Genomic DNA, 24,867 nt, shown 5'->3' with positions numbered 1-24,867 from the left:
TCTTTGGCATGATCCTAACCTCCCCCTCTCGCATGCTACTCCCCCTCATCCCCCTCCTTTTTCCCCCCACGTCCCCACCTCCGTCTTCAATATTTATGTGACTTTTTCCTACCTGCTATCAGTTCTGATGAAGAGTTTTTCCAGCAAATTGTTTTTGTCTCATAAACAATTTAATTTGTTCAGAATCAAAATTAAGTAAATTCATATTTTGAAATAATACCATTTGTTTGGTTTTGACTATATCTCACCTCACCAAGTTTAAATTATTATCAAATGCGAATCTGAAAATATTCTGTTCAATACAGAATCACTTTAATTTTATTACCAGTATAATTAACTTCAAAACTGGTAATATGATATCTCAGTTTTGACAAAATTATTTTATTTTGTTTTGTTTTATCTTTGTGCTAGTCTGCCACCTCAAATTCGTTCAACTAAATTGCTGGTCAGGTTTGGATTCACAATGTAACATGGTGTACGTATTTCTGTAACATTGTCGTCAAATTGATTATTTCTACAATTAAATTGGCTTCAGTTTGTCACGTGTGGTAATTAGGGCCTGCCTCTTTAACCTTTAGCCATTGACCACCATATCCTCCAACTTGTCTGACATGGGAACGACATCAGATGAAGAAAGGGCACGACAAATTACTGCCACACTTCTATAAATTGAACTGTTCTTAGTTTTCACCACAGCTAATTCGATCCAATTCAGTTCACTCATTTTTCCGAGTAAGATCAAAAAAGGAGCCATGAATGAACAAGTCCAATGTATCCTTGACACATCAATGTGAGAATGAAGAGCCATGAGGGAGGGTTCCTGTCTTTAGAGTTCAGACAATACTTGACAAAAGAATGCCTCATTCAAATCAATCCTATAGCAAGTAGGGCAGAACGCCTCACATCACTATCACAGACCAGTTAAGACTTAACAGGTTTGATTCACCAGGCACCTTCTCCTTGTGGTTCTGACCTTTGTTGTAATATGACCTTTTCTTGTCTCCCTGACCTGAAAACTCCCACTGCTGCTAAAGGCTGTTTTAGATTCTGATTCAATTTGGTTATGGTTGGAACCCAGTGGTCTTAGCAAGTTAAAATGTCCAGGTCATGACCTAAGTAATATGGTTGTAGATTTCTAAACTGCACCAACTTAAGAAAATAGTGCTGCAGGTAACATTTGACATTTTATAATGAGGTGATACCCTGCTTTCCAAAAGATGTTACTGATATTTATAGAAAATTATACAACTTTATATCCTAACTTGGACCAGAGCATTTTTTAAAATATTGGTAATACAAATAAAAGATATTCTCTTTAATAATCAAAACGCTCAAATTTAAACTAGCTTTATTAACCTGTGTTCCACTTGGAGATTGGACATTGATATTGGTGTAACAAATTCCAAATCTTTGGTTTATTTTGTAAACATGTTTGAAATATGAAGATAAATTGTGTATCATTTGCTCTTTTATTGGCAAAATGAGTTTTCAAACACCATGGAATAAACAATCGTGGAAAATATGAAATGTTAAGTAGAGGGGAGAGCAAAGGGACCATAATGAGAATTGTAGCAACAGAATTATTGTTCAAGCTCAAATGGGAATTCAGGTCATTAGACTGTCATGGTGATGAACTTTGAACAACAGGTTAATTTCCCCCTACTCCGAAACCATGAAATTTAGTGTGTTCAAATAGAAATTTCTTAATAAATTAAAGATCTGGCCCATTACATTTAAACGCTGTGAAGTGGCAAGAATCATTTTGGAAGTGCATGCTGGCACTGTAGTATATTAAATGTGTGTAGCAAATGCTGAAAGGGAGCAAATCTGACTTGACGTAGAAAGATTTGAGAAGTAACCTAGGATATAAGATAGGTAGGATTATGGGAGTTATAATTTGTGTGTGATGGATTTTTTTTAAATTTTGGTTTATTCAAGTTACTGAATATAGATGAATGCAAATTTGTAATTTTGAGTGGCATACAAGGAAACAGGGAGAAAGAAAATAGAAAACTGAATCATGCTAGATTATTGTTTTGCCTCTTTTATATAGTCAAGTTAAAGGAAAAAATAGTTTTAAATTGATTAAGTGCATCTACTATGGCTATCTTTTGAGGAAACAAATCTAGCATTGTGCACCAGCTGGGGGAGGCTAGCAGTTACTTGCCATGAGTGTTGATTTGCAAAGAACATTACAAATATACCTGGATTGGCCTTTAATTCTTACAATTGTGTGCATTCTTCAAAAGGATGGTCATCCTTAAAGAGGATTAAAGTGGCCGTGCATCAAAGTTTCGCACATGTCACATCATTGTAGTGTTTCGAACTGTTGGGTGTCGCCAACTTTCATTTAAATAAACATTTGTGTAGTTGCACTTAATTTCAAGTTAAACTTTTCTTTTTCTTACTCCAGTTTAACCAAACCCACAAATTCTGAAGATATAAAGGCAATAGTATCCACTGACAGACATAAATATCGAGAGAATAATCGTTCAAGTAATGCATTCAAACAACATCATTCTGAACACTATGGAGAAAAAAGCAGAGTAAGTGTAAGGAATTTTTTACACTTAAGTAAAGATATCCAAACATGCAGCTGTTTATGTTGAGATGAACCTTTCACTTTTTGATTCATTTCAGTACTCATTTTAAGCTGAAATTAATTTTCAATGTCAGTGTTTCCATTATAGCCATGACTGTTCTGATGAGATTTTTAAACATCTTAGTCCTTTGGTAAAATGTTCAACCTAAATTTCATTTTGGATTAAATGTAATATTGTGAGGAATTATTTGATTGATAAGTTATATTGATAAGTGCTTCTCCTTTCGTGGATTTGGTATGTTGGAGCCAGTACATTTTACTGCTTTTTGACTTATCTTGTCTCTTTCCAATTTTTATATCTATTTTTGTGGCTTATGATAATTCACCTAATTTTGTTTTGGGGTAAAAAGGCTGCTGCTTGTATTTTCAGCAAACTTTTTTGTTTTATACCATCCCAATCTAGAAGGGTCTAGGCCCAAAACATCAGCCTTCCTGCTCCTCTGATGCTGCTTGGCCTGCTGTGTCCATCCAGCTCTACACCTTGTTATCCCAATCAAATACTTGACAGGTTTGTGTGCTGGAGTAGCCTGTCAAACTCGTAGGTGCAGTTAGAATGAGACCTTTTAAAATTTCTCAGCTGACTGTTGTAATTAGTAACATGAAGTATTCTTTAACAGAGAGCAAATGGATGAAAGGTTTACTTCAACATAAGAAGTAATAGTTGTTAAGTGATAGTGAAACACCATTTCAGCTCTTCCTTTCCCTGAACAGTAGGACATGGTGGAGAGGGTTGGACTTTGGTAGGACAATAGAACTTTATCTTTAAAAGTTCGCTTTTTAATGATGTCCTGCTTATTTTCTTTGCCAGTCCCCAGTTTTGTCCAAGTTTAGGAGATTTAGGAATGTTTGGATCACATTTTTTGGTTTAATTGTTAGTAATTCTAATTGAGATGTGTAATTACCATACAGTAAAAATCAAGTGTCTATACCTTTTGTATCACAGAGCATTTGAGTTGACTCCCTCCACTTTGTCCTCAACAGGATGTCTTTCGTGCGGCCACACTGCTCTCCAGTGTCTGATTTCCAATTAGCCACAACGTATTCCAGTCAAATATTTGGATATTTGATCTATCATCTAGCCCTGCCTCATTCCATATGCCACTGTAACCCGCACCTAGCCTTGTCATCTCTGTACTCAACTATTTGCAATACTCTTCTGGCTGGTATTCCACACTCCACTGTCTATTAACTTGACTTATCTAAAACTCTGCCATGCCTTTGGTGACTTAAATTGGTTCTTGGTCCCTGCAAATCCAACTTAAATTTCAAATGTGTGCTTCAACCCCTAAATGTCCTTGTCCCTTCTATCTTTTGTAACCTCCTGTCTGATACCACTCTCCTGCAGAACTCTGATTGTTTAACACTTGACCTTTTGTTTATCCTCCTCTAACATCACACCACCATTTCATTTGAAAACATGCCCAAAGCTGGCTCACATAGAGAAAAGTTAAGTGACTAGCTGCTGACTTATGGAGATGACTGAGATACTTTCAAAAAGGTGGCTGTTTCATTGCAGTTTCAGCAATGTAGTGACATCTAGAGAAATGGTGCTCAGTCATACGAAGCCCTGTATGCCAGTCATGAGATGAGGGGAGGTAATTAAAGTTCTGTTCCAAATTTGAATAGGTAATACCTGTCTGAGATTTACCTCTGATTTTAGTTTACCAAGTTTTAAAATGTATTATGAACAAAAACAGAAGTTTCTGGAAAAGCTCAGTAGGTCTGGCAGCATCTGTGAAGAAAAAAATCAGTTAACATTTTGGGTCCGGTGAAATTTATTATTTAGCAGATAGTGCATTTGTGTGGTGAAGACTAACGTAAAGTGCACAGATGCTATTCTAAAATCACATCATCGTAAAAATTGAACAGGTACTTTGTTTATGGATTTGATTTTATGAATAATCAAATTATCTGTAAACCGTGTATAGTCGAGTTGTATAAATTCACAGTTTTGTGATCCTTAATGTTTGGGAAATTTAACCTATACTTGGCATGCAGGGGAGTTTGCAAATTCCTTTATGCATATCCTGTCAAACATGAAAGGCTTTATTTAGTGTGTTCAATTTTTTAGAAATCTTTTAGCGCAGCCTGGATTAATCTATAGTTGATCAAAGTGTAATTTGTAACCAGACATGGAATTCCAGTGTATCATTCCCATTTGCTCCTGTTTTATATGGAACCCTTGATCCAAGCATAACATTTCTTGGCAGACTAGTTATACTTTAATCAGAGTTTATTAGTAACAAAATTTTTATCAAAGTAACATGTTGACACATCAGCCAATGAGATTTTTCCACAGACTTTCATCTTGACAACCTTCTTGATTAACTTTGATTCAAGTGTCAACAGAATGGTCTCTCTTTTTATCGTACATTTCATAAAATTACTTTATCAGAAAGTATTTTGAAGCTTTGCTGAATTTTTCTCGATGTATGGTTAATAACCAAGTATGTTGCTGGTGACCAGTATGTAATTTGGTATCTTATAAAGAGTATTAGCCTGCATTTTCCAATGGCCAGACAGTCTTATTCCAGCATAAATGGGATATGCTCATGAGGACTCTGCTGGAATCCCCATCAAAGCACACTGAAAGAATTACCTGGGAAATTGAATTTTCTATTGGGAGATTCCTCTTTGCTTGGAACCCTCAAAATCTCTATTTAAATCAGACTTTGGAGACTTCCGATGAAAGTAAGTAAAATGGTTACTCAGGAGAGGTCCAACTGTTAAATGTGTAGTCTATTCCTGAGTAGCTGTTAAATTGACCCCATACCTACCTCACATGCCACCAACTGCACCTCCACCAGACCACTTTCACCAAAACCAAACTCCCTAGCTTGCCACACTGATCCAACCCAAGATCTCCATGGGACCCACATTCACTCCATGCAGCCAGAATCAAACTCACGTCCAGCCTAACCTGATTTCCCTTCCACTGGCATCCTATCCAGCTGGACCCTACCCCTCTTTCTTCTGGCATCCTACCTCTAACAACCTGCCAAACTGGCACTCTTCCCAGTTAGCACCGTACTCATTTGGCACTGTACAGTGTACCCATCTAGCACACAACCCTGCCAGCACCCTAACTCCCCTTATGTACTTAGACACTTCGATAGCTGCTGTCAAATGATGTCAGGACCATTGCATTTCAGAATATGGTAACTGACTGCTGTGAAAATTTGGTATGGTTTGTCTTTCTTTGTCAGCTCTACAGTACAAAAGAACTGGCAGAATGGAAGTACAACTCCACATTTCAGAGAGACCACTGTTTGGAATCTCCTATTAGAAGGACAGCGCAGTGGCTCAGTGGTTAGTACTGCTGCCTCACAGGACCAGGGACTCTGGTTTGATTCCAGCCTTGGGTGATTTGAGTGTGTGGAGTTTATGTAATTCTCCTCATTTCTACGTGGGTTTCTGCTGGCTGCTCCAATTTCCTCCCACAGCCCAAAGATGTGCAGGTTAGGTAGATTGGCTCTGCTAAACTGCCTGTAGTGTCCAGGGATGTGCAGGCTTGATGGATTAGCCATGGTAAATGCCGGGTTATGGAGTTAGGCTAGGGAATAAGTCTAGGTGGGATGTTTGTCTGTCGTAGACTTCATTAGTAAGTGTGTAGAAGACTGGCTGCCAAAAAAGTTGATTCGAATGTTTCCCGGCTGGAAACTATGGATGAACTGGGAGATCCACTCCCTACTGAAGTCCAAGTCGGAGGCGTACAAGTTGGGCAACTCTGATCTATACAAAAAATCTAGGTGCAACCTTTAAAAGGCATTTGGAGATGCCAAGAGACAATACCAAACTAAGCTGGAGACCCAGACCAACCAAACAAGCACACGTTATTTGTGATAAGGCTTACATGACGTATCAGGCTACAAAGCAAAGTCAACAGAATTGTGGATAATAGTACATCCCTACCCAACGAGCGCAATGCATTCTACGCTTGCTTTGAACAGAAGGTCAATGAAACAATGTCACCTATCCCACCAGCCTCAGATGCACCCTGTACCCATGGTTACTGCTACAAATGTTAGATCGGCCTTCTTGGGAGTGAACCCACGGAAAGTGACCTGCCCAGATAGAGTTGCTGGCCGTGCGCTCGGATCCTGTGCAGACCAGCTGGCAGGAATATTTGCAGACATCTTTAACCTCTCCTTAGTATAATCTGAAATCCACACCTGCTTCAAGAAGACCATGATCATCCCAGAGACAAAGAAAGATCATGCATTGTGCCTCAGTGATTGCTGTCCAGTGGCTGTGACCTCCATAATTATGAAGTGCTTCAATAAATTGGTCGTGACTCACATCAGTTCCAACCTACCAAATTGCCTTGACCCTTTGCAATTCGCCTACCAACGCAACAAGTCCACAGCAGATACAATCTTCCTGGCTGTACACTTATCCCTGGAACACCTGGATAACAAAGATACCAATGTCAGGCTCCTATTTATTGGTTACAGTTCTGTCTTCAACACCATATTTCCAAACAAGCTCATGTCGAAACTTCAACACCTAGGTTTCTGCTCCCTGGTCTGTAACTGGATCCTTGAGTTCCTGACCCATAGACCGCTATCAGTAAGAATAGGCGTTGACACCTCTTCCACCATATTCCTCAACACTGGTGCCCACAAAGCTGTATACTCAGCCTCCCACTATACTCCGCCTCCCACTATACTCCTTATACACTCATGACTATGTGGCAAATTCTGCTCCAATTCCATTTACAAGTTCACTGATGACACAACCGTTGTAGGGTGAATCTCAAACAACGATGAGACAATACAGAGAAGAGAGAGGGTGCTTAGCGGTTTGGTGTAAAGATAACAATCTCTCCAACATCAGCAAAGTGAAGAAGCTGGTCATCGATTTCAGGATGTGGAGTGGAAGGCACACCACTTTCTGCATCAGTGGTGCTGAGGTGGAGATGGTCAATAGCGTCAAGTCCCTGGGATCGATGATCACCAGCAATCTGCCCTGATCCATCCATGTCAACATTAATAGTCAAGAAAACACAACATTCTTTCTACTTCCTCAGGAGGCTAAGGAAATTCCATATGTCCATAAGGACTCTTAGCAATTTTTATAGATGCACCATAGAAAGTATTCTATCTAGATGTATCATAGCATGATTTGGCAACTGCTCTTCCCAAGACCACAAGAAACTACAGAAGGCCATGAACACAGCCCAGTCCATCACACAAACCAGACTATCATCCATTGACTCCATCTATACTTCCCTCTGCCTTGGGAAAGCAACCAACATAATCAAAGACTCTCCCATCCCAGTTACACTCTCCCATCCTCTTCCGTCAGGCAAAAGTTGTAAAAGTTTGGGTACACATACAAACAGACTCAGGAACAACTTCTTCCCTGCTGTTATTAGACTTCTGAATGGACTTCTCAGATTTCAAATTTAATGTTGCTCTCGCTGTCTGTGCACCTTCTCTGCAGTCATATCATTGTGTGCTTCACTCTATTTTATTACCCTAAATCACTTTGTATCGTATGAGCTGCCTGTAATGCATGCAGAAGAAAAACCTTTTCACTGTACCTAAGTAAATGTGACAATAATAAATCAAATCAAATAGTCGGTGGGTTAGTGCAGACTTAATGGGCTAAATGGCCTCTATCTGCACTGTAGAGATTCTAAAATTCTAAATGCAGAGCTCCCTTCTTTTGTTTGAAAGAATGCCACTCTGGTGCTATGTATACGAGATTGCCTTTGCCTTTGAAAATCCAGCCACTATTTCAGGTCAGAAGGGAAGTTATAGGTTTTTTTATGATTAGCACCAAAGTGTAAGAAACAAAATCCAAATTAGTGGCATCATTGTATGTCATAATAGTGAGGTGAAATGTTATGTTTAATACACCCTTTTGTGCTATGATGTTAGTGAAGTGCTACATAAATAATTAATGGATAGAATTCCCAGGAACATTTCACACACCATCATTTTGCATGCATGCATTTTTCATAGAACCTGGAAAAAAAAATCTGGTGCCAAATATTACATTTTAAATGATACTGAGAGCTAGAGTTTAGAAAAAAAATGAGCTTGGCTGTTAAAGAAGCTTTTGAAAATGCAATTTTAAAAGTCTATCTAAAGATTTGCCAGTTTAATCTCCCATATAGTCTTGGGATTTCAAAGAGCCTATCCACCAAATAGGTTAACATTACCTAATTACTGATACAGTTTTAGAATGCTAGCTAATAACTGCAATTTCTATATGGATCTCTAGCATTTCTGAATTCTGACTTGAAGATATAAGGTGCCTTATTTCAAATTCATAGAGGACCTATGGTTTACGAATTATTCTTCAAATTATTTCTTTAGTTGTAAAATAGTTTTCTCTGCTTAGTTAAGGATGCTTAAGAGTTGTATCTTTTTGATTTATTTTTAATGAAAATGTTATTTTAGAGGTAAGGGGATGCAGTACTTGAAGACTGTGTTTGTCTGTATACCGAAGAGTGCCAAGTTGGATCCGCACTATTTGCTCTTTCCTTAAGAATCAGCATTGGTTTCAATTAGAGTATAATTTATGTGGTCTCCATACAAGAGTTTCAGGATAATTTGTTTCCTGTTCTCTGTCATTGAATACTGAAGAGGCTTTATGCTAGGTGGGTGCATATTAATTAGATGTGTTGCCATCTCCGTTCTACTGCCAGTACCTGTCTCCAAAAAGCAACGTTTAAACTGGAATGATAGTCAGTCAGTTTAGAAGCCAGTGTGAACTCCTTAACACCTAATTAAGCATTAAAAAGTGAATGAGGAGAGTAGAACAACAAATGTGAAAGATATTCCCTGAGCCAAGTTCCTCATTGGAACAACAGTAAAATGATTATGGCTTGCCAGATCTTTCTTCCTTATCTGACTCTTCAGACTGCTTTGGATAGTAACCTGTGTTTCTTTGACATGATTAATCTTAAGTATCCTTGCCCATAAACTGTGGCCAGGCAAATTTTGCACATTAATCCAAGGAGCCTAATTCTTATTAGGAGCCAAGAGTAAGATTTCCCTGTGAGCTTATGAATCCACCATCCAGCTGAAATGTGGGTCAGAAGCCTGTACTGTGTGAGAAACAGCCACTTGTTGCGATTTTCCTCAAAGAAGCCAACCAGAGATCAGACAGTAGTCTTTCCATCCAGTTTAAAAATGGCAGGCAAGCTCTCAATTTGGGGCCAATCAAAAGCCTTCCAGCCTGAAAGGAGCAGCAGCCTGCATTGGCAGGAAAAGAAGGAAGTGGATGCTTCAAAATGTGTCAGGGATTTGAGGTGGGTGAGGTTGCCTTTAGTTGCTGCAGCATATAGCAAGCCTTAGGGATCTTTCGGCTTACCTGTAGCATTGTCCCCAACCTACATTTCTGTCTGTCACCCAGTAAACATCTCCAGTCAACTCCCTATAATTGCTTGTTAATTACCTGCACTCCTGCCTGAACCCCCATCTCCACAAAAAATGATCTGGTGGGCCTAAAAGTAGAGACCTGAATTTTTAATTCCAAAACATTCCCATTGATGCATTGTTTCTCTTCATTGTTGTAGCAAGTATTGTTTACGCATTGGAGGTTTGTTTTAAGTCTTTAGACGTTAGCCATCTGGAAAATCTACTGATCTATCGGCTGAAACACATTCTCACTTTTGGCAGTAAAATACTTCAGAGTTGGAAATACCACTATTCACTTTACTTTCCATCCACTGTACAAGTGCGAGTAACCTTTTTCTGCAAAGTCAGCTCTGAGTACAGTATCTTGGAGAAAATGCTTGTCAGTTTCATAAATTTATGAATGATCTCAAGCCTGAGTCAGTTTCTACTAATGACTCTTTAGATGAGAGAAGTGATAAAGTGATTGCTAGCAATCTCTAAATCGAGAAATTCATTAGCTTTTTACAACTACTTGATAGTGTGTCACTGTCTGGTTTTTAAGAGCACGTGTAAACTCCATTTTAGTCCAAATGTCATAATATATGCTATTCTTTACCTTTTTCCAGAAATAAACTACATTAAAATGGTCTAGTATTTTACAAGCAAATTATTTATAGATGTCGTACTGTTGTAAAGGATAATGTTTTTGTCTATCAAGAATTGAAACAGATAAATGTGTAACATTGAATACATGAATCCGTGAATCCATTTTAGAAACTTATAACTGCTATCCAAATTGTGCTCTATTTGTATTACAGAGCCACTTTCCATAGAACGGATAATAAATTCTGTCTGTTTAATGCTATGGAATCTTTTAAACTTGCATTATGTTAGATAACACAGCTCCAACAATAAATGCTAGTCACATTGTGTGACAGTTCCTTAAATTTCTACCAAAACCTTTAGCTCATTAATATAATTTCACAGTTGTCATGCAAAATTGTAACTCACCTAAATTTATACCAGATCTAGGTGCACCAAGACCTAAAGTCACATCTCTGATGTTTTGTGGTCATCTTTATTTTTAGTTATCACTGTAGATCTGCAAAATATTTTCTGTATAGTTAAGTGAAACAGATGATTTGCATTAAAAATGTCCATAATTGCATTTTCTTAAACATGTGCATGAGAGATGGTTTGGTGGCTTCAAACTTGAATATTTATGTTTGAAGCAGTTAAGAAAGAGAATATAGCATAAGTTTGCTGCCGTCCTAACCATTTGCACTAATTTTCACTGATGTGTGATTAATAGCCGATTCCACCATTTGCACAGATTACATCCAGATGTTCCTCACCATCCCCTCTTTCAAATCTTCTGCTATATCAGTATTTGTCACACAGCTTGTCTGATAGACAATATCAGATGAATAGAGGGATTTCTCTTATTTGAATATTGAGAAGACCAGAGCCATTGTCTTCTGTACCTATTACAAACTCTGATCAATGCTCACCAACTCCATCTCCTTCCCTGACAACTTTCTGACCCCCACGTTCGACTATTCGCTGCCTTGGTGCCCTAATCCAAACCCATATCACCTTCATCGTCAAGACTACCTATATCCAATTCTGTAATTTTGCCAGTCTTCACTGCTGTTTAACTCCATAATTGCTGGTACCTTTTTCCATGCTCTTGTTACTTCTAGACTTCACTGTTTTGCAGTACTATCTTGGCTTGCCTTCTACTTTTTATTCCATGTAAATATCAACTCATCCAAAACTCCACGCCAATTTCCTAACTTGCATCAAGTCCATTCACCCATCACCGCAAATCACTGACCTAGCTTGGCTTCAGCTGGCTATTCCTCAGATTTAAAATTTTAATCCTTGTATTCAAATTCTCCACACCTCTATAACATCCTCCACTGGGCTGAGAAATTTCTGTCAGAGTCCATGCACAAACTTGAACAGCATTGTCTTGCACAGAACTTGAGAGATGAAATGTCAAATATTAACACTCTTTCTGGTGGAAACACTGACAAACTCTGACAGAGGCTTAAATTCCTGCCGCTAATGCAATAAAGGTTTTGGAGCCAGAAAGTTAGTTGTGGTCAGAGATCTCCGTATGGTGAGTGAAAGTCCTAATTTCAGTTAGTCGTGTCTTGGAGGTATTTCACAATTGTGAGGGTAGAAAAATATAAACTTGATCAATTTTGTTAAGTGCACTGCAAGGTTAAGACTAGGGGCTATGAAAATGATTATCCAAGTTATATCCTTGAGCCAGTAGAAGTTTAATTGGGAGCACTATGTAATAACCTACAGCAAATTGCATTTACGTAGCACCTTTTAACAGAATAAAATGTACTAAGGCACCTGACGAGCAAAACAAAACTCCTATCGATCAACCTAAGGAAATATTGAGCAGTCTACTAAGAGAACGAAGTTTGAGGAGAGATTGAGTCATGGCATGGAAAGCAACCTAGATAGTAATACCAGTTCTGTCATGGAGTTGCTGACGCATTTAGAGATCCCTGCAGATTATTTTGCTGCCAGTCCAATGCATTTAGTGACCAGAGTTAAACCAATAATCGATGACAAAAGTCAATACCTTGACTTTAAATGGAGTTTTAAATTGATTTACTTTTTGCAGGAGATCCTAGATTATGATGGTCAGTGGTTGAAGAAAAGAGAATCTGTTTAAGTACTGATAAATTTAATTAAATAAATTCCTCTAACTGAGCTCAACGCAGTTTTATTCAAAATAAAAATCACTTTTTATTTTCCTGTGATTATTTTCTTTTGTGTAGCAATGTAAGGCTATCAGCGAAGAGAAATAGAGTTAACATCTCAGGTGCGATGACCCTTCCTCGGAACTGGGTCACCGGACCCGAAACATTAACTCTGACTTATATTCACAGATGCTGCCAGATCTGCTGAACTTTTACAGCATTTTCTGTGTTTGTTTCTGATTTACAGCATTCATGGTTCGTCTAGTTTTTATAAGGCTATCAGTGATTATTCAGTAAAAATATGGAGTGTCCTGTGTAATTTTTTTTTTTAAAACTGATTTAACTAATGTGGCCTAAACCAACGATCAAATGATACAGAGCAATGTCCTCCAGATCATGATACAATCATTCTAATTTGCGGAATAAAATACCAGTAATTAATAAAAGGAATAATAAAAGTAATATGTAAGTTTTCTTGAGTGTCCTTAAGGATTTTAATCAACAGCATTCACTTGGCTGCATTTTGATGGAACGAGTTTTCTTCTGAAATGATGACTAAAGCACCTTGAGCAGCCAGAGCAAGCTTCCGCCAGTATCTGACCCCTGTATCTGATTCATTGACTTTCTGACTTATGCCAAACAAAAATTAAAATAATCTACTCCTCACTAATGAAATCTTCACCTTTTGAAACAACAAATTAATTCGTTTCCCTTGCACATGAAAACATAATGTAGTCAGAATTAAATACAGAAAGCACAAAACATTGGCAGTTATAAAAGTGGTCTTTATACCAACGCAGTTAATAGGTTGTTCAAAGCAAATTTTATTTTTAATTGATATAATATTTATTACAAACTGGAGAACGAGATCATTCCACCAAGAAATTAGGACCTATTGTCCAGAAGTCTGATATTTCTAGTTAAGATAAAATTAACCATCTTTATTAAATTTTGCAAAAGTGTTTCGTTTTTTTTATTCACTCATGGTGTGTGGTGTATCACTGTCTAGGCCAGCACTTATTGCTCATTCCTAACTGCCCTTGAGAAAGTTCCTTGAAGAACTGCTGCAGTCGGTGTGGTGTAGGTGTTCCCACAGTGCTACTAGGGTGGGAGTTCCAAAATTTTGACCCAGCGACAGTGAAGGATGGTATTTGACTTGCAGTAATGGTATTCCAAAGCCTCTGCTGTCCTTATCCTTCTAGATGGTAGAGATCATGGATATGAAAAGTGTTAAGGATCCTTTGGTGGGTTATTTTATGTCTTTAGATTATTTTTCATACTTAACCATGTACATTCAAAAGCATTAATGTACCGCTTTTAAGATATAATGGCATTGATTTCCAGGCCATGAAACTAACAAATCTTTCGGCGAAATAAGTTAGTACCTGTTGCCTGTGGGACGACTTAAATGCCATTCTGAGAAGTACATGCTTCATGTGACTTCCTTGCTTGGCGCTGAATGCAAGGAATTCTCATTAAGTTTAAGTTTCTTATGTTCTCTTCTGGCAGTACTGATTTGATTTTAATTTTTCCTTCATAGTCATCCTAGGGACACCTACAAACAAAAATCCAAAAAATGTTTCCCCTGTTGTTTTTCTTGAAGGCCACTTTCATCTGCAGTAATATGCCCCACAAATGGGGAAATTGAACAGCTTGACAACATTGAACTTCATTTCCAAAATGTATATTAGGAACGTGATTTATTGTGCTTACATGAACAAGTCGTTTTTTTTACATTGTACTACTTTCCTTCCCTTGCCCATTTCTCTAACAGCCCCTATTAGTGCGTAAAACCAAGCTTTATTATTGGGTAGGCAATGGCCTGGTGGTATTATCACTAGACTATTAATCCAGAGACCCAAATAATGTTCTGGGGACTTGGGTTCAAATCCCACCATTGCAGCTGGTGGAATTTGAATTCAATATTAATCTGGAATTAAGGGTCCAATGATGACTGTGAAACCATTGCTAATCGTCAAGAAAAACCCATCTGGTTCATTAATGCCCTTTAGGGAAGGAAATCTGCTATCCTTAAGTGGTCTGGCCTACATGTGATTCCAGACTGACAGCAATGTGGTTGACCGTTTACTGCCCTCTGGGACATTTAGAGATGGGCAATAAATGCTGGTCCAGCCAGAGATGCCCACATCCCATGAATGAATATAGAAGAAAATATGTATTTCAAATGTGAATATTTATTTCTAGGAAAGCAATTGAAGTCTTTTGGGCTGGTTTGCATATTTTCCATGTTCCAAACACAAGATTGTTTTCAAAAGCTGTTGATCTGTATGACGTCCACCTTTAGTAAATGTGTAATTATGAACTCTGCAGACAAAACAAAAGAATGCAACAGATGACAGTTTATACATTGAGACAACACTGAATGGAGCTGGAGGAACACAGCAGGCCAGGTAGCATCAGAGGAGCAGGAAAGTTGACATTTCAGGTTAGAACCCTTCTTCAGAAATGGGGAGGGGGCAGGGAGTTGGGAAATAAAGAGAGAGGAGGGGGGGGGCGGGGGCTGGGGCTGGGGAAGGTAAGTGGGATGGTGATAAGTGAGTGCAGGTAGGGAGTGGTGGGGATTGGTCAGTGGGATGGGTGGGGCATAGAGGTGGGAGAGAAGATGGACAGGTTGTGTCAGGTCAAGGAGGCAGGGATGAGAGGGAGGTTGGACATGGGAGGAGGCTGTGTGTGGGGAAGATTTTAGAACTGGTGAATTCCATGTTTAGGCCATCGGGCTGGAGGCTCCCGAGGTGCTGCTCCTCCAGTTTGCGGTTGGTGTCATTGTGACACTGGAGGAGGCCCGGGATGCTCATGTCACCCAGGGAGTGTGAGGGGAAGTTAAAATGTTTGGCAACCGGAAGGTGGTGTCATTTGTCACGTACAGAGCACAGATGCTCTATGAAACGGTCTGAGTCTATGCTTGGCCTCACTAATGTAGAGGAGGTCACATCGGGAGCAACGGATACAGTAGACCAAGATGATGGATGTGCAGGTGAACCCCTGTCTGATATGAAAGATTTGTTTTGGGCCTTGAATGGAGGTAAGGTTGAGGTGTAGGGGCAGATGTAGCATTTCCTGCGGTTGCAGGGAAAGGTGCCAGGTGTAGTGGGGTTAGTGGGGAGTCGTGGAGAGAGCAGTCCCTACCGAAGGCAGATGGGATGGGGAGGGAAATATTTCTTTGGTTGTGGGGTTGGATTATAAGTGGCAGAAGTGGTGGAGAATGATAGGCTGGATGTGGAGATTTGCCTTCCAGTCGCCAACCTTTTTAACTCCCCCTCCCACTCCCTGGTTGACATATCCATCTTGGGCCTCCTCCAGTGTCACAATGACACCACCTGCAAACTAGAGGAGCAACACCTCATATTCCGCCTTGAGAGCCTACAGACTGATGGCCTAAACATGGAATTCACCAATTCTAAAATCTTCCCCACACCTGGCCGCCTCCCATGTCCAACCCTCCCTCTCATCCCTGCCTCCTTGACCTGACCCAACCTGTCCATCTTCTCTCCCACCTCACTAACCAATCCCCACCACTCCCTACCTGCATTCACCTATCACCATCCCACCTACCTTCCCCAGCCCCACCCTTCCTCTCTCTCTTTATTTCCCAGCTCCCTTCCCCCTCCCCACTTCTGAAGAAGGGTCTTGACCCAAAACGTCAATTTTCTTGCTCCTCTGATGCTGCCTGGCCTGTTGTGTTCTTCCAGCTCCATACTGTGTTGTCTGACTCCAGCATCTGCAGTTCTTGCTATATCTTGAGTTTATGAATTATGCGTCTTTTTCAGGTAAGTCTTAAATTCCAAGTCCATCTCTCAACTTGCATGTTTCCTGACACGTTCAATTTGATCATCTGTTTTGAAATAGCTACATTTTTAATCACCCCAAGTTTACCTAACTAGTGCCTCTCTTAGCAGAAGTATTCAGATATTATGGTATCAATGATCAGCAATGATGTTACTGTGGCACAATGTGAAACAGTAATTCTATTTAAGCTATAGGTAGCAAGCAGTATTCAATTGTGTGTTTAAATTAATCTAATACATAGAGATTCAAATTTATGCAACCTAATTTCAGTTTCTCATTCCAGGATCCCAATCAACTTGCCATTGGATATCGTAATTTATCATATGATGAGCTGATCTATGAACTTGTGAAGCAAAAAGAACTTGTTAAGAGAAAGGATGGTCAAATCAGAGAGCTTGAGGACTACATTGATAACCTCCTAGTGCGAGTAATGGAGGAAACTCCCAGCATTCTTAGAGTGCCATACGAACCATCTAGAAAAGCTGGGAAACTTTCAAAAAACAATTGACCTAATTAACATCAGAATTGACAAAATATACTTAATGCCTGTGACAAAATGCAATGGCAACTCTCATGACCTTTTATAGACCGTGAATTGGCAAAGAAGTTTACAGAATGGTATTTGCTCATTCCATAGCGGCTATTAAATAATGGTTGCCAAGCAAAGTAGAAACGATATTTCTTCTTTTCTCTCTCTCAACAATGAACAAATTAAAATTTCAGTTTGTTTTAAACAAAATGTAATTCATATCTTGTATAGATTAGCACATACAGTGACCTCACTAGTAGGTTGACCTGAGGAATCCCTCCTGAATGACACTCACCTGTTGACATTGCTTACTGTATTTATTTTTATATTATCTTTCTGGATAGTATGTAGCAACAATAGAATGAAATAGCAACTCTAAAGTAAATATAGCTTTGCAGTAGTTTTTCATCTAATTAGTTCTGGTACTGTTGCATACCTTTTGGGAAGGGTCCAATATTTATTTGGGGAGTTTTCACAGTAAACTTGGTGTTGCAATTTCTATTATATGCTGGAAGCCATTAATACACTTGAATATATGGAAACAAAATATCAGTATACTCTGTGATGCCAAAATTGATCACCTTATACTTGCCTATAACTTGATTATCTGTTGTATTTGTGTACTTTGGGGAAAGGTCTGACATATTTTAATGAGGAGATGTTCACACAATAAATTTAGTGTTGTGCTTTCTATAATATTGCAGCAGGCATTCATACACTTTAGTTGAATACATTTGAATGCAATGTCTCTAATGTTCTGCGATGCCAAAACCAATCACTTAATTCTTGCCTATTACTTGATTGCCTTTTATATTTCGATCTTCCAGTACTTCCAAAACACTGGACTCTTTATTCTTGAGAGCTCAGTCAACAACTGTATTACCACAAAATGTTTGATTTAATTACAATTACAATACACTAGAAAAATGATGTTTCCCATTCTCATTTTATCTGTATTTCTTGAGGAAAGGGTGGGAAATTTTAGGCAGAAATCAAATGGACAACTTTTTAATGGAACAAACTGATTGGAACACTTATTTACATACGTAAAAATGTTAGTTATGTCATGTGAGACAGCAGTTTTACTGGCATTTTTGCATTTAAGAGAAGTTGGGTAAATGTTGTTTCACCTGTGGCACCATAACTTAAAAATTAGAAACTCAGAATGTGTGACCACACCTTACTCCCTACCCAAATCACACCTGTTTCATACCGAATTGGGTTCAGTGTAGTATAACTCAAACCTGAGATATTTTGTATTTTTTTTGAAATGTGCTGAGATTTCATAGGGAGAACCAGCTTCAGTGGTGAATTCTTCATACAGTCTTAAAACAAACTGTCAAATTCTGTGTCAATTTTAAAAAGCAACTGATCTGAAGAATGATAGTTCTTTCAAATTTTATATTAAGTTATATACATTTTTGTAAAGACATTTTTTGGTAGTTGTTCAGAATAAAAGTTGTGCATTTTATGCCAAACTATACCTAAAGTTTCTTGTGCATTTTAAATAGAATCATAACAATGTTACTGACTAGCCTTCAAGCAACAGTTGATCATTGTATTCATTGAGTCATAATCCAAACATATTTATCTTTACACTCAGTTGACTGTCTCATTTGAAATTTATACGTAACACATTATCTAATGCTACATTTTAATAGACACAATCCGTGGTTGGGACTTAACTGTCACTTACCCCTCTGAGCATCTTAAAGTACAGCATACTGCAGATAGCCGTTTCTTGTGTTTGTCCAGAATCACTTGTAAACTGTATTGAAATCAAAGTTTAAGCTAATGGTGAAACCAATCTTAGTCATTCAAAGTTCACTTCATGGCTGCAATAAAACAAAACAGACCTCAACCGATTGCTGGGTAAAGCTGCTTGACTTGAAGCCTTGACACACACATTTTAAAATATTTAAATGGCTTAAGTGCCCATAGAGTCTATTTAAATACTGTATGCCAGTACTGCTTTTGCACATCTGAAAATTAAAATTGTAACAAAACGTTTAAGTTACTTAATTTTATGCTTTTGGTGTTCTTTTAATGTTTCACATTAAAAATGCCGGCTTTTTGTAAATGTATTATTTATTTATTTTTTTCCCCAGACTTGAAGGTACTTGCTGTATAACTTTGAACTATTTAGAGATATAAACTCAACCAAATTCTTAATGCACAGACCTTTTTTTGTATTGGCTGAAAAAATAAATGTACTGAACCTTTGAAGTACGGTTCTGTAGCTGTAATTAACTGGTACAAACAGTCATCCATGCTGATTTAGGATGCACTTTTAAGAAGAATAATGCTTGAGTTCAGCTCCAAAGATCCTTCCCTTTTGGAAGTTCATGTAATTGATGTGTTATTCCTAGAATGATGCCAATAATTATATTATCCTTGAGACAAGATCATGTTATGAAGTTGTAAATTTTTTTTACAGTGAATATCCATAAGCCTATTGCAAGAAGCCCTGATGGTTGCATAAACTCCTTACCAGTTTACTGCTAAATCTGCATACCATTTGTAAAGGATATTTATTGAGATTTAATGTGACTTGGAGGTTTTTGGTAAGATATTCTCTATATTGCATATATTCTTCACACATTGTCTAAACCCTGTTGCTTAGGTACCGTAATTGCATCTTGAAACAGTTTGGCTTCATTGGTTAGTTGTTGTGGAAGACTTTTAAAGAAAGCAAAAAACTTCTTTATTTACACATTTTTATCTGTAATAGAAGCTAGGGTGCAGATTGGGAATAATAATCTACAATTTATCTACCCGAGTTAATGTCTCTGTAACTGAAGTTATTGGTTGAGTTAAGAACTCAACACTTACATGCAATAAATAACCCAGTCATATTTGTCAGATTGGACAAAACTGATGAAAGTAAAGTGTTTTGGTCCACATTACATAAAGGATATGTCAACTCTATTTACAGTCAGTACAAGAAGTGCACCAATGAAAACAATGGGTACCAATGCTTTTCCTTCTGTGGATTAAAAAGAACTAATTAAAATTTGAACTTTCCCAGTAATACGGCTACGTGTTTCACTTGGTTTGTATATCCCTGCAATTATTACTTTCCTTATGATCTATTGTGTTCTATGAAATTTCTTTCGAGTGCACTCAGTTACATATTGTGGCACACAGGTACATTTGCAATGCTCGTGCATATTTTTTCAATTAATTATTTATCTTTTTCATGAATCTGAGATTTTTAAATGTTTTCATCAAGAATAATTGTAAATAGCTGAAAGTAGTTTAATGCTGCCTTCTAAATTTATTAGATGTTTAGAAATCAATCTAATGAATGTACCATCACCCTGGAAAAGTATCGTAAACTGGTACTTAAATGATATGGACATCCATAGAATCAGAGGATTTTATAGTACAGAAGGAAGCCATTCATCCTGTCATGTCTGTACTAGCTCCTGAAAGAGCTACCCTGTTAATCCCACTCTCCAGCCCTCTTATTTCATCAGCAGTTTTATTTAAATAAGCTGAGGTGCTATACTAAAGCATTTTGAACAAATATGGTAACTGATTTCTGTAGTAATATTTGAACATTTTGAATACAAAACCAATGTAATATTCATACATGTGAAGCAAAGTTTTATGGAAGACTATATAGTGTTTTTTTTTTAAATGCACCTTGGCAAGATCTGCTAAAGATATTTGATTTTTTAAAATGAGTGCGTAAGATTTCACGTGGTATATATTATGCAAAGTTATGACATTTTAAACGTGAAAACATTGCTGGTCATTCATTGTAGTTCACCATGTATATGTGGCAAATTCAAAAATAGTCAACTACAAATAAAAATAAAGCATGCAGACATCATCTATGTTCTGTATTAAATGGATATTCCATATTTGTCTGGTATTATAAATAAGCTAAGAAAAATGGCTGCATGTAGCTTTGGGTATGTATTTTATTATGAAAGAATGTTAATATAAATGGTTCTCTGTAAATTGATTGCATGTTTAGAAATGACATTGGATTGAAAGGAAAGTACCAGCGGTATTAATCTGCTAATGACTTAATGAGCAAGTTCAGTATAATTATGTTTGCACTGTAATTAAGTCGTGACAAAGCACATCTTTCATTACACGTATTAAACTTAAATGCACTCTGCATTTGTAGCTATGCTCGAAATATTGCTAAGAACCATATGCTGCATGTTTCAGATATTTAATAAAGTGTATTAAATATATTATGGAATGTTGTCCCTATTTTACCAGGGTACTGAAAAAATTTTCACTTTAGATGTTGATTGTTTGATCTGGTCATGCATGCTAATATTCCATCATGATATTTTCATATTGTTAACATAAGATGAAGTACAACATTGGCAATTTTTGTATCTGGTATGATTTTTAGTTTGTTTTTACACTGCTACATAATCAAAATTGATACTTTTTTTGTATCAACACATCAAAATCAAACGAAAGGTCATTGATCTTAAATGTTAATTGCATTTCTGTTTCCACAGATGCTGCCTGACCACGTGAATATTTCTCATTGTTTTTATTTCAGATTTGCCATAACCATCGCATTTTGCTTATGTTTAAACTGATACTGTTTTGTCTCATCCTTAATGTAGAATTAGTTAAAAGTACCAGAAATAGAAATAAATTGTCCTTTGTCTAAAATTTAATGTGAAGTGCAATTATCTGGAAATTCATATATTTTGGTTACTTTCAAGCTAAATCTAAATTATAATGAGACGGTCACAATTGTTTTGGAAGATCAAGCCTGATAATGTAGAATCCCTACAGGGCAGGAGACCATTTGGCCCATCAGGTCAGCACCAACCATCCAAAGAGCATCCCAGACCCTGCCCCTACACTATCCCTATAACTCCACATTTACTGTGGCTAATCCATCTAGCCTGGACATTATGGGGCAATTAGGCAGGGCCAGTTAACCAAACCTGTACATCTTTGGACTGTGGGAGAAAGTGTGGACCTAAAGGAAACCTACACAAATACAGGGAGACTGTGTGAACACCGATAACCACCACTGATAACCTGCTGAGCCACTGTGGCAGAAATACATAAAGATTCATTCCCTGACCAGGAACGGAACCTCACGAGAGAAAGTGCCCAATCCTAACCACGACTCGCACCAAAGGTGTAGACTGGGTATATAGACTTCAACACTAAGTGATATTGATAATCAAAACCATGCAGCTACTAGACCCTCTTGAAGTTTCCTAGTATTGTTGTAAATATCACTTTCAGCAGTTCCGGTTGCTGTGTAGAGTATTTGGATTGAAGAGAATTTCTAAATCTGCAAGAATAATTGGAATTATCAAAATATTTTTCATGTTGCAACTTACTAATTTAAAGGATCCAACTAGTTGACGAAGATAGTTTCATTAAATTTGCTGTTTTATTATTAGAAATAGCTACGTTTGGATTTTTAAATACGTTCACGTTGGCTGCATACTCTATATAAATGCAGGTTTTTTGCATTAGTGCCTTTCACATCGTGAAACTCTTTGGGGTCATTTTACTGTGTATTATCAAATAAAATATCCAGCCACCTGCGGAGATATTTGGATAGATGATGTAGGTTTTAAGAGTATCTATCATATTCTACCCGACCAGTCACAACTCTAGATGTTCGGAGAAAGTACTAAGGCTTAGGTTTTCCGGATATTTCGCAAGCTGATTTTTTGTTATTTTATCCAAAATAAACTTTATCCAATTGCATTTTGACTTCGTGCAGACCAACATAAATCTGTATTGCATTGTATCACTTACCAAGTCCTTCCTCCGCATTTCAAAACAACTTCTTATCAGCTAGATGAATCGCTAGTCATGAAACTGTTGTGAGCTATCAATGTAAAAGCCCTTGCTAACTCTTTAAAAAGTTGTAAACCACAAGCGGTCTAAACAGAATTAAGATACAGTAAACAGGCGCGAAGTGCCAAAGGCCGCTTATTACTAAGATAGCATTCATTCCTAAAGGAAGGGAAAGGAAACTTTCATTCGACCATCAGTTGCCGCTTCGAGGTTGTCAAATATGCATTAAATCAAAAATAAATTCTTGAAGTTGGCTATCGATGGACGTGTTCATAAATTACCAGGATACAGATAAAAAATCAACTTTAATTTTTGACCTTTTGAGGATCTTATTAGTAATGAGCAGTTAATCATGTTGACTGGCTTCCCGAGAGTAGGGGAAGGTATTGTATGAACTTCTACATCCAGCCTGGAATTGGCTGGTTAGGAAACCTTTGATTAACCGCACTTTGGTGCGAGTTGCAAGTTTAAATGGGTCATTAAGCCTCTGAGGACTGACTGATTCTCCTGGTCAACTATTGGTAATACAGTGATTACAAACCTGTATCTTTGTTATTAAGTATCATTTTTTTCGTGACCTTGGTAGAGCTGGCGTAATGCTGAACTTCAGATACCGATTTCAAGACTTCTTTGTGTAGGCGGATATCACAGGCAGGTCAGAGATATCTATAAAACAAAATTACCACCATAGCAGGGCACCTTACTCTTAGATCTGCTGCTGGTTGCTTTTTAATTGCATTTCATTTGGTCACGTATAATTTCGGTTACTGAATTCTTTAAAAACTTCTTGCTATTGAAGTTTTTCTCTCACCTGCAATAATAGGTGTCACTGATTCTGCATCCAGGCGGCTTCTGGCCGCAGAGAACTGGCTGGCTGAGTGTTATATAGCCGTTTATGAATAGGAAAATGTTTAATAAATTAGTGATAATCCCTCGCCTATGGATATTCTTGCATCCTTTATCCATTTGCCTACTGGCAGAACATATGGTTTCATGGAGTTCAATTTTTTTTTAAAAAAAAGCTACATGTAATTTGTAACATCAGCATCAAAGTGGTGTGGTTGAAAGAAAAGTGCGGTAATTTGATCCCGGTGCTAACAAAGCGGGTCCTCACACAGTAGCACCTGAAATTTCTTTAAACACGCGCTTGTTTACATGTCGGGTGGCGAACGCGTGTCACTTAGACAGAAGCGGCCAGGTTGCAGTGAAATGATATTGGGCTAATCCGCGGTTAATAAAAGCAGATCGATGTCCGTCGACTGTTGCCGCTTGTTGGTGGCGATCATTTGAAACGTTTTGAAGGAGAAATTTGGCAGATGGACTAAAGGTGTTCCGTGTCGGAAAGCGAGCAGAAGCAGATGCTGAGGAGCCCCGAGTAACAGCCAGCTGCCACTTCCATTCGACTCCTCATGGCGGAGGCGACTTCCCACACCGCACCCCCCCACAAATCTTTTTTTAAAATTAAAAAGTAAACTAATCTTGATTGCACTGAAGTTGAAAATGTTGAAAGAAATCAGATGTCAGACGTGGCACGCGTGAGGCACAAGTCCTCCCTGTTTCCACCCCCCACATTGTCTCTGCTCTCACCTGACACGCGTCTGAAAAGATACAAAGAGGCAGATGACACCGACACAAGACAGGCGAGAAGCCTTGGCTCACCAAATGTTTGCTGTAGAGATCACCCACGCCAGTTGTGTCCTTCATTGAAAATACAATTCAGTTCCAGCTCCATGGAGCCTCTTTCGCGAGCACCAAGTTTCCCAGCCCCGCTGTACGCCGCAACATGTTCTGAAGAAAGGTTCACTCAATACAACACTAATACTGTTTTCTCTCTCCACAGATCCTGCTGTGTATCTCCAGTCCTTTGTGTGTTTTTGTTTCTTTCAACATCATCGTACATTTTTTTAACGTAGTACAGCAGGGCTGGGGGTTACAGAACCTCAAAAAGAAATGTTTCCTGGGTCAAAATTGGCCTACATGTAGGTACTGGTTCTGATAGATGGTCCCTGACCTGAGACATTTTCCGCAGATGCTACTCGATCC

At 38.1% G+C, this 24,867-nt stretch overlaps 1 protein-coding gene and 1 long non-coding RNA gene across 2 annotated transcripts in view; one reads left to right on the top strand and one right to left on the bottom strand.

Moving 5' to 3' along the window:
- Positions 1 to 19,328, top strand: part of LOC109936323 (rab11 family-interacting protein 2) — a 110,577-nt gene extending 91,249 nt beyond the window's left edge. The window contains exons 4-5 of the mRNA XM_048609080.1: positions 2,414 to 2,546; positions 16,771 to 19,328. Coding sequence (XP_048465037.1) covers positions 2,414 to 2,546; positions 16,771 to 16,995 — 358 coding nt within the window. The 3' untranslated portion in view covers positions 16,996 to 19,328. The remainder of the gene's footprint in view (positions 1 to 2,413; positions 2,547 to 16,770) is intronic.
- LOC125485588 lies at positions 14,856 to 23,680 on the bottom strand. The gene is made up of 4 exons (XR_007264302.1): positions 23,636 to 23,680; positions 23,366 to 23,490; positions 18,713 to 18,784; positions 14,856 to 15,005 (listed from the first exon to the last, which is right to left on the bottom strand). It is a non-coding gene; the product is annotated as an uncharacterized LOC125485588 (long non-coding RNA).
- Between the last annotated feature and the right edge of the window lie 1,187 nt (positions 23,681 to 24,867).

This window comes from Rhincodon typus, chromosome 20 (genome assembly GCF_021869965.1).
Source record: "Rhincodon typus isolate 14 chromosome 20, sRhiTyp1.1, whole genome shotgun sequence".
NCBI lineage: Eukaryota > Metazoa > Chordata > Chondrichthyes > Orectolobiformes > Rhincodontidae > Rhincodon > Rhincodon typus.
This window is presented reverse-complemented; position numbering and strand designations above follow the sequence as displayed.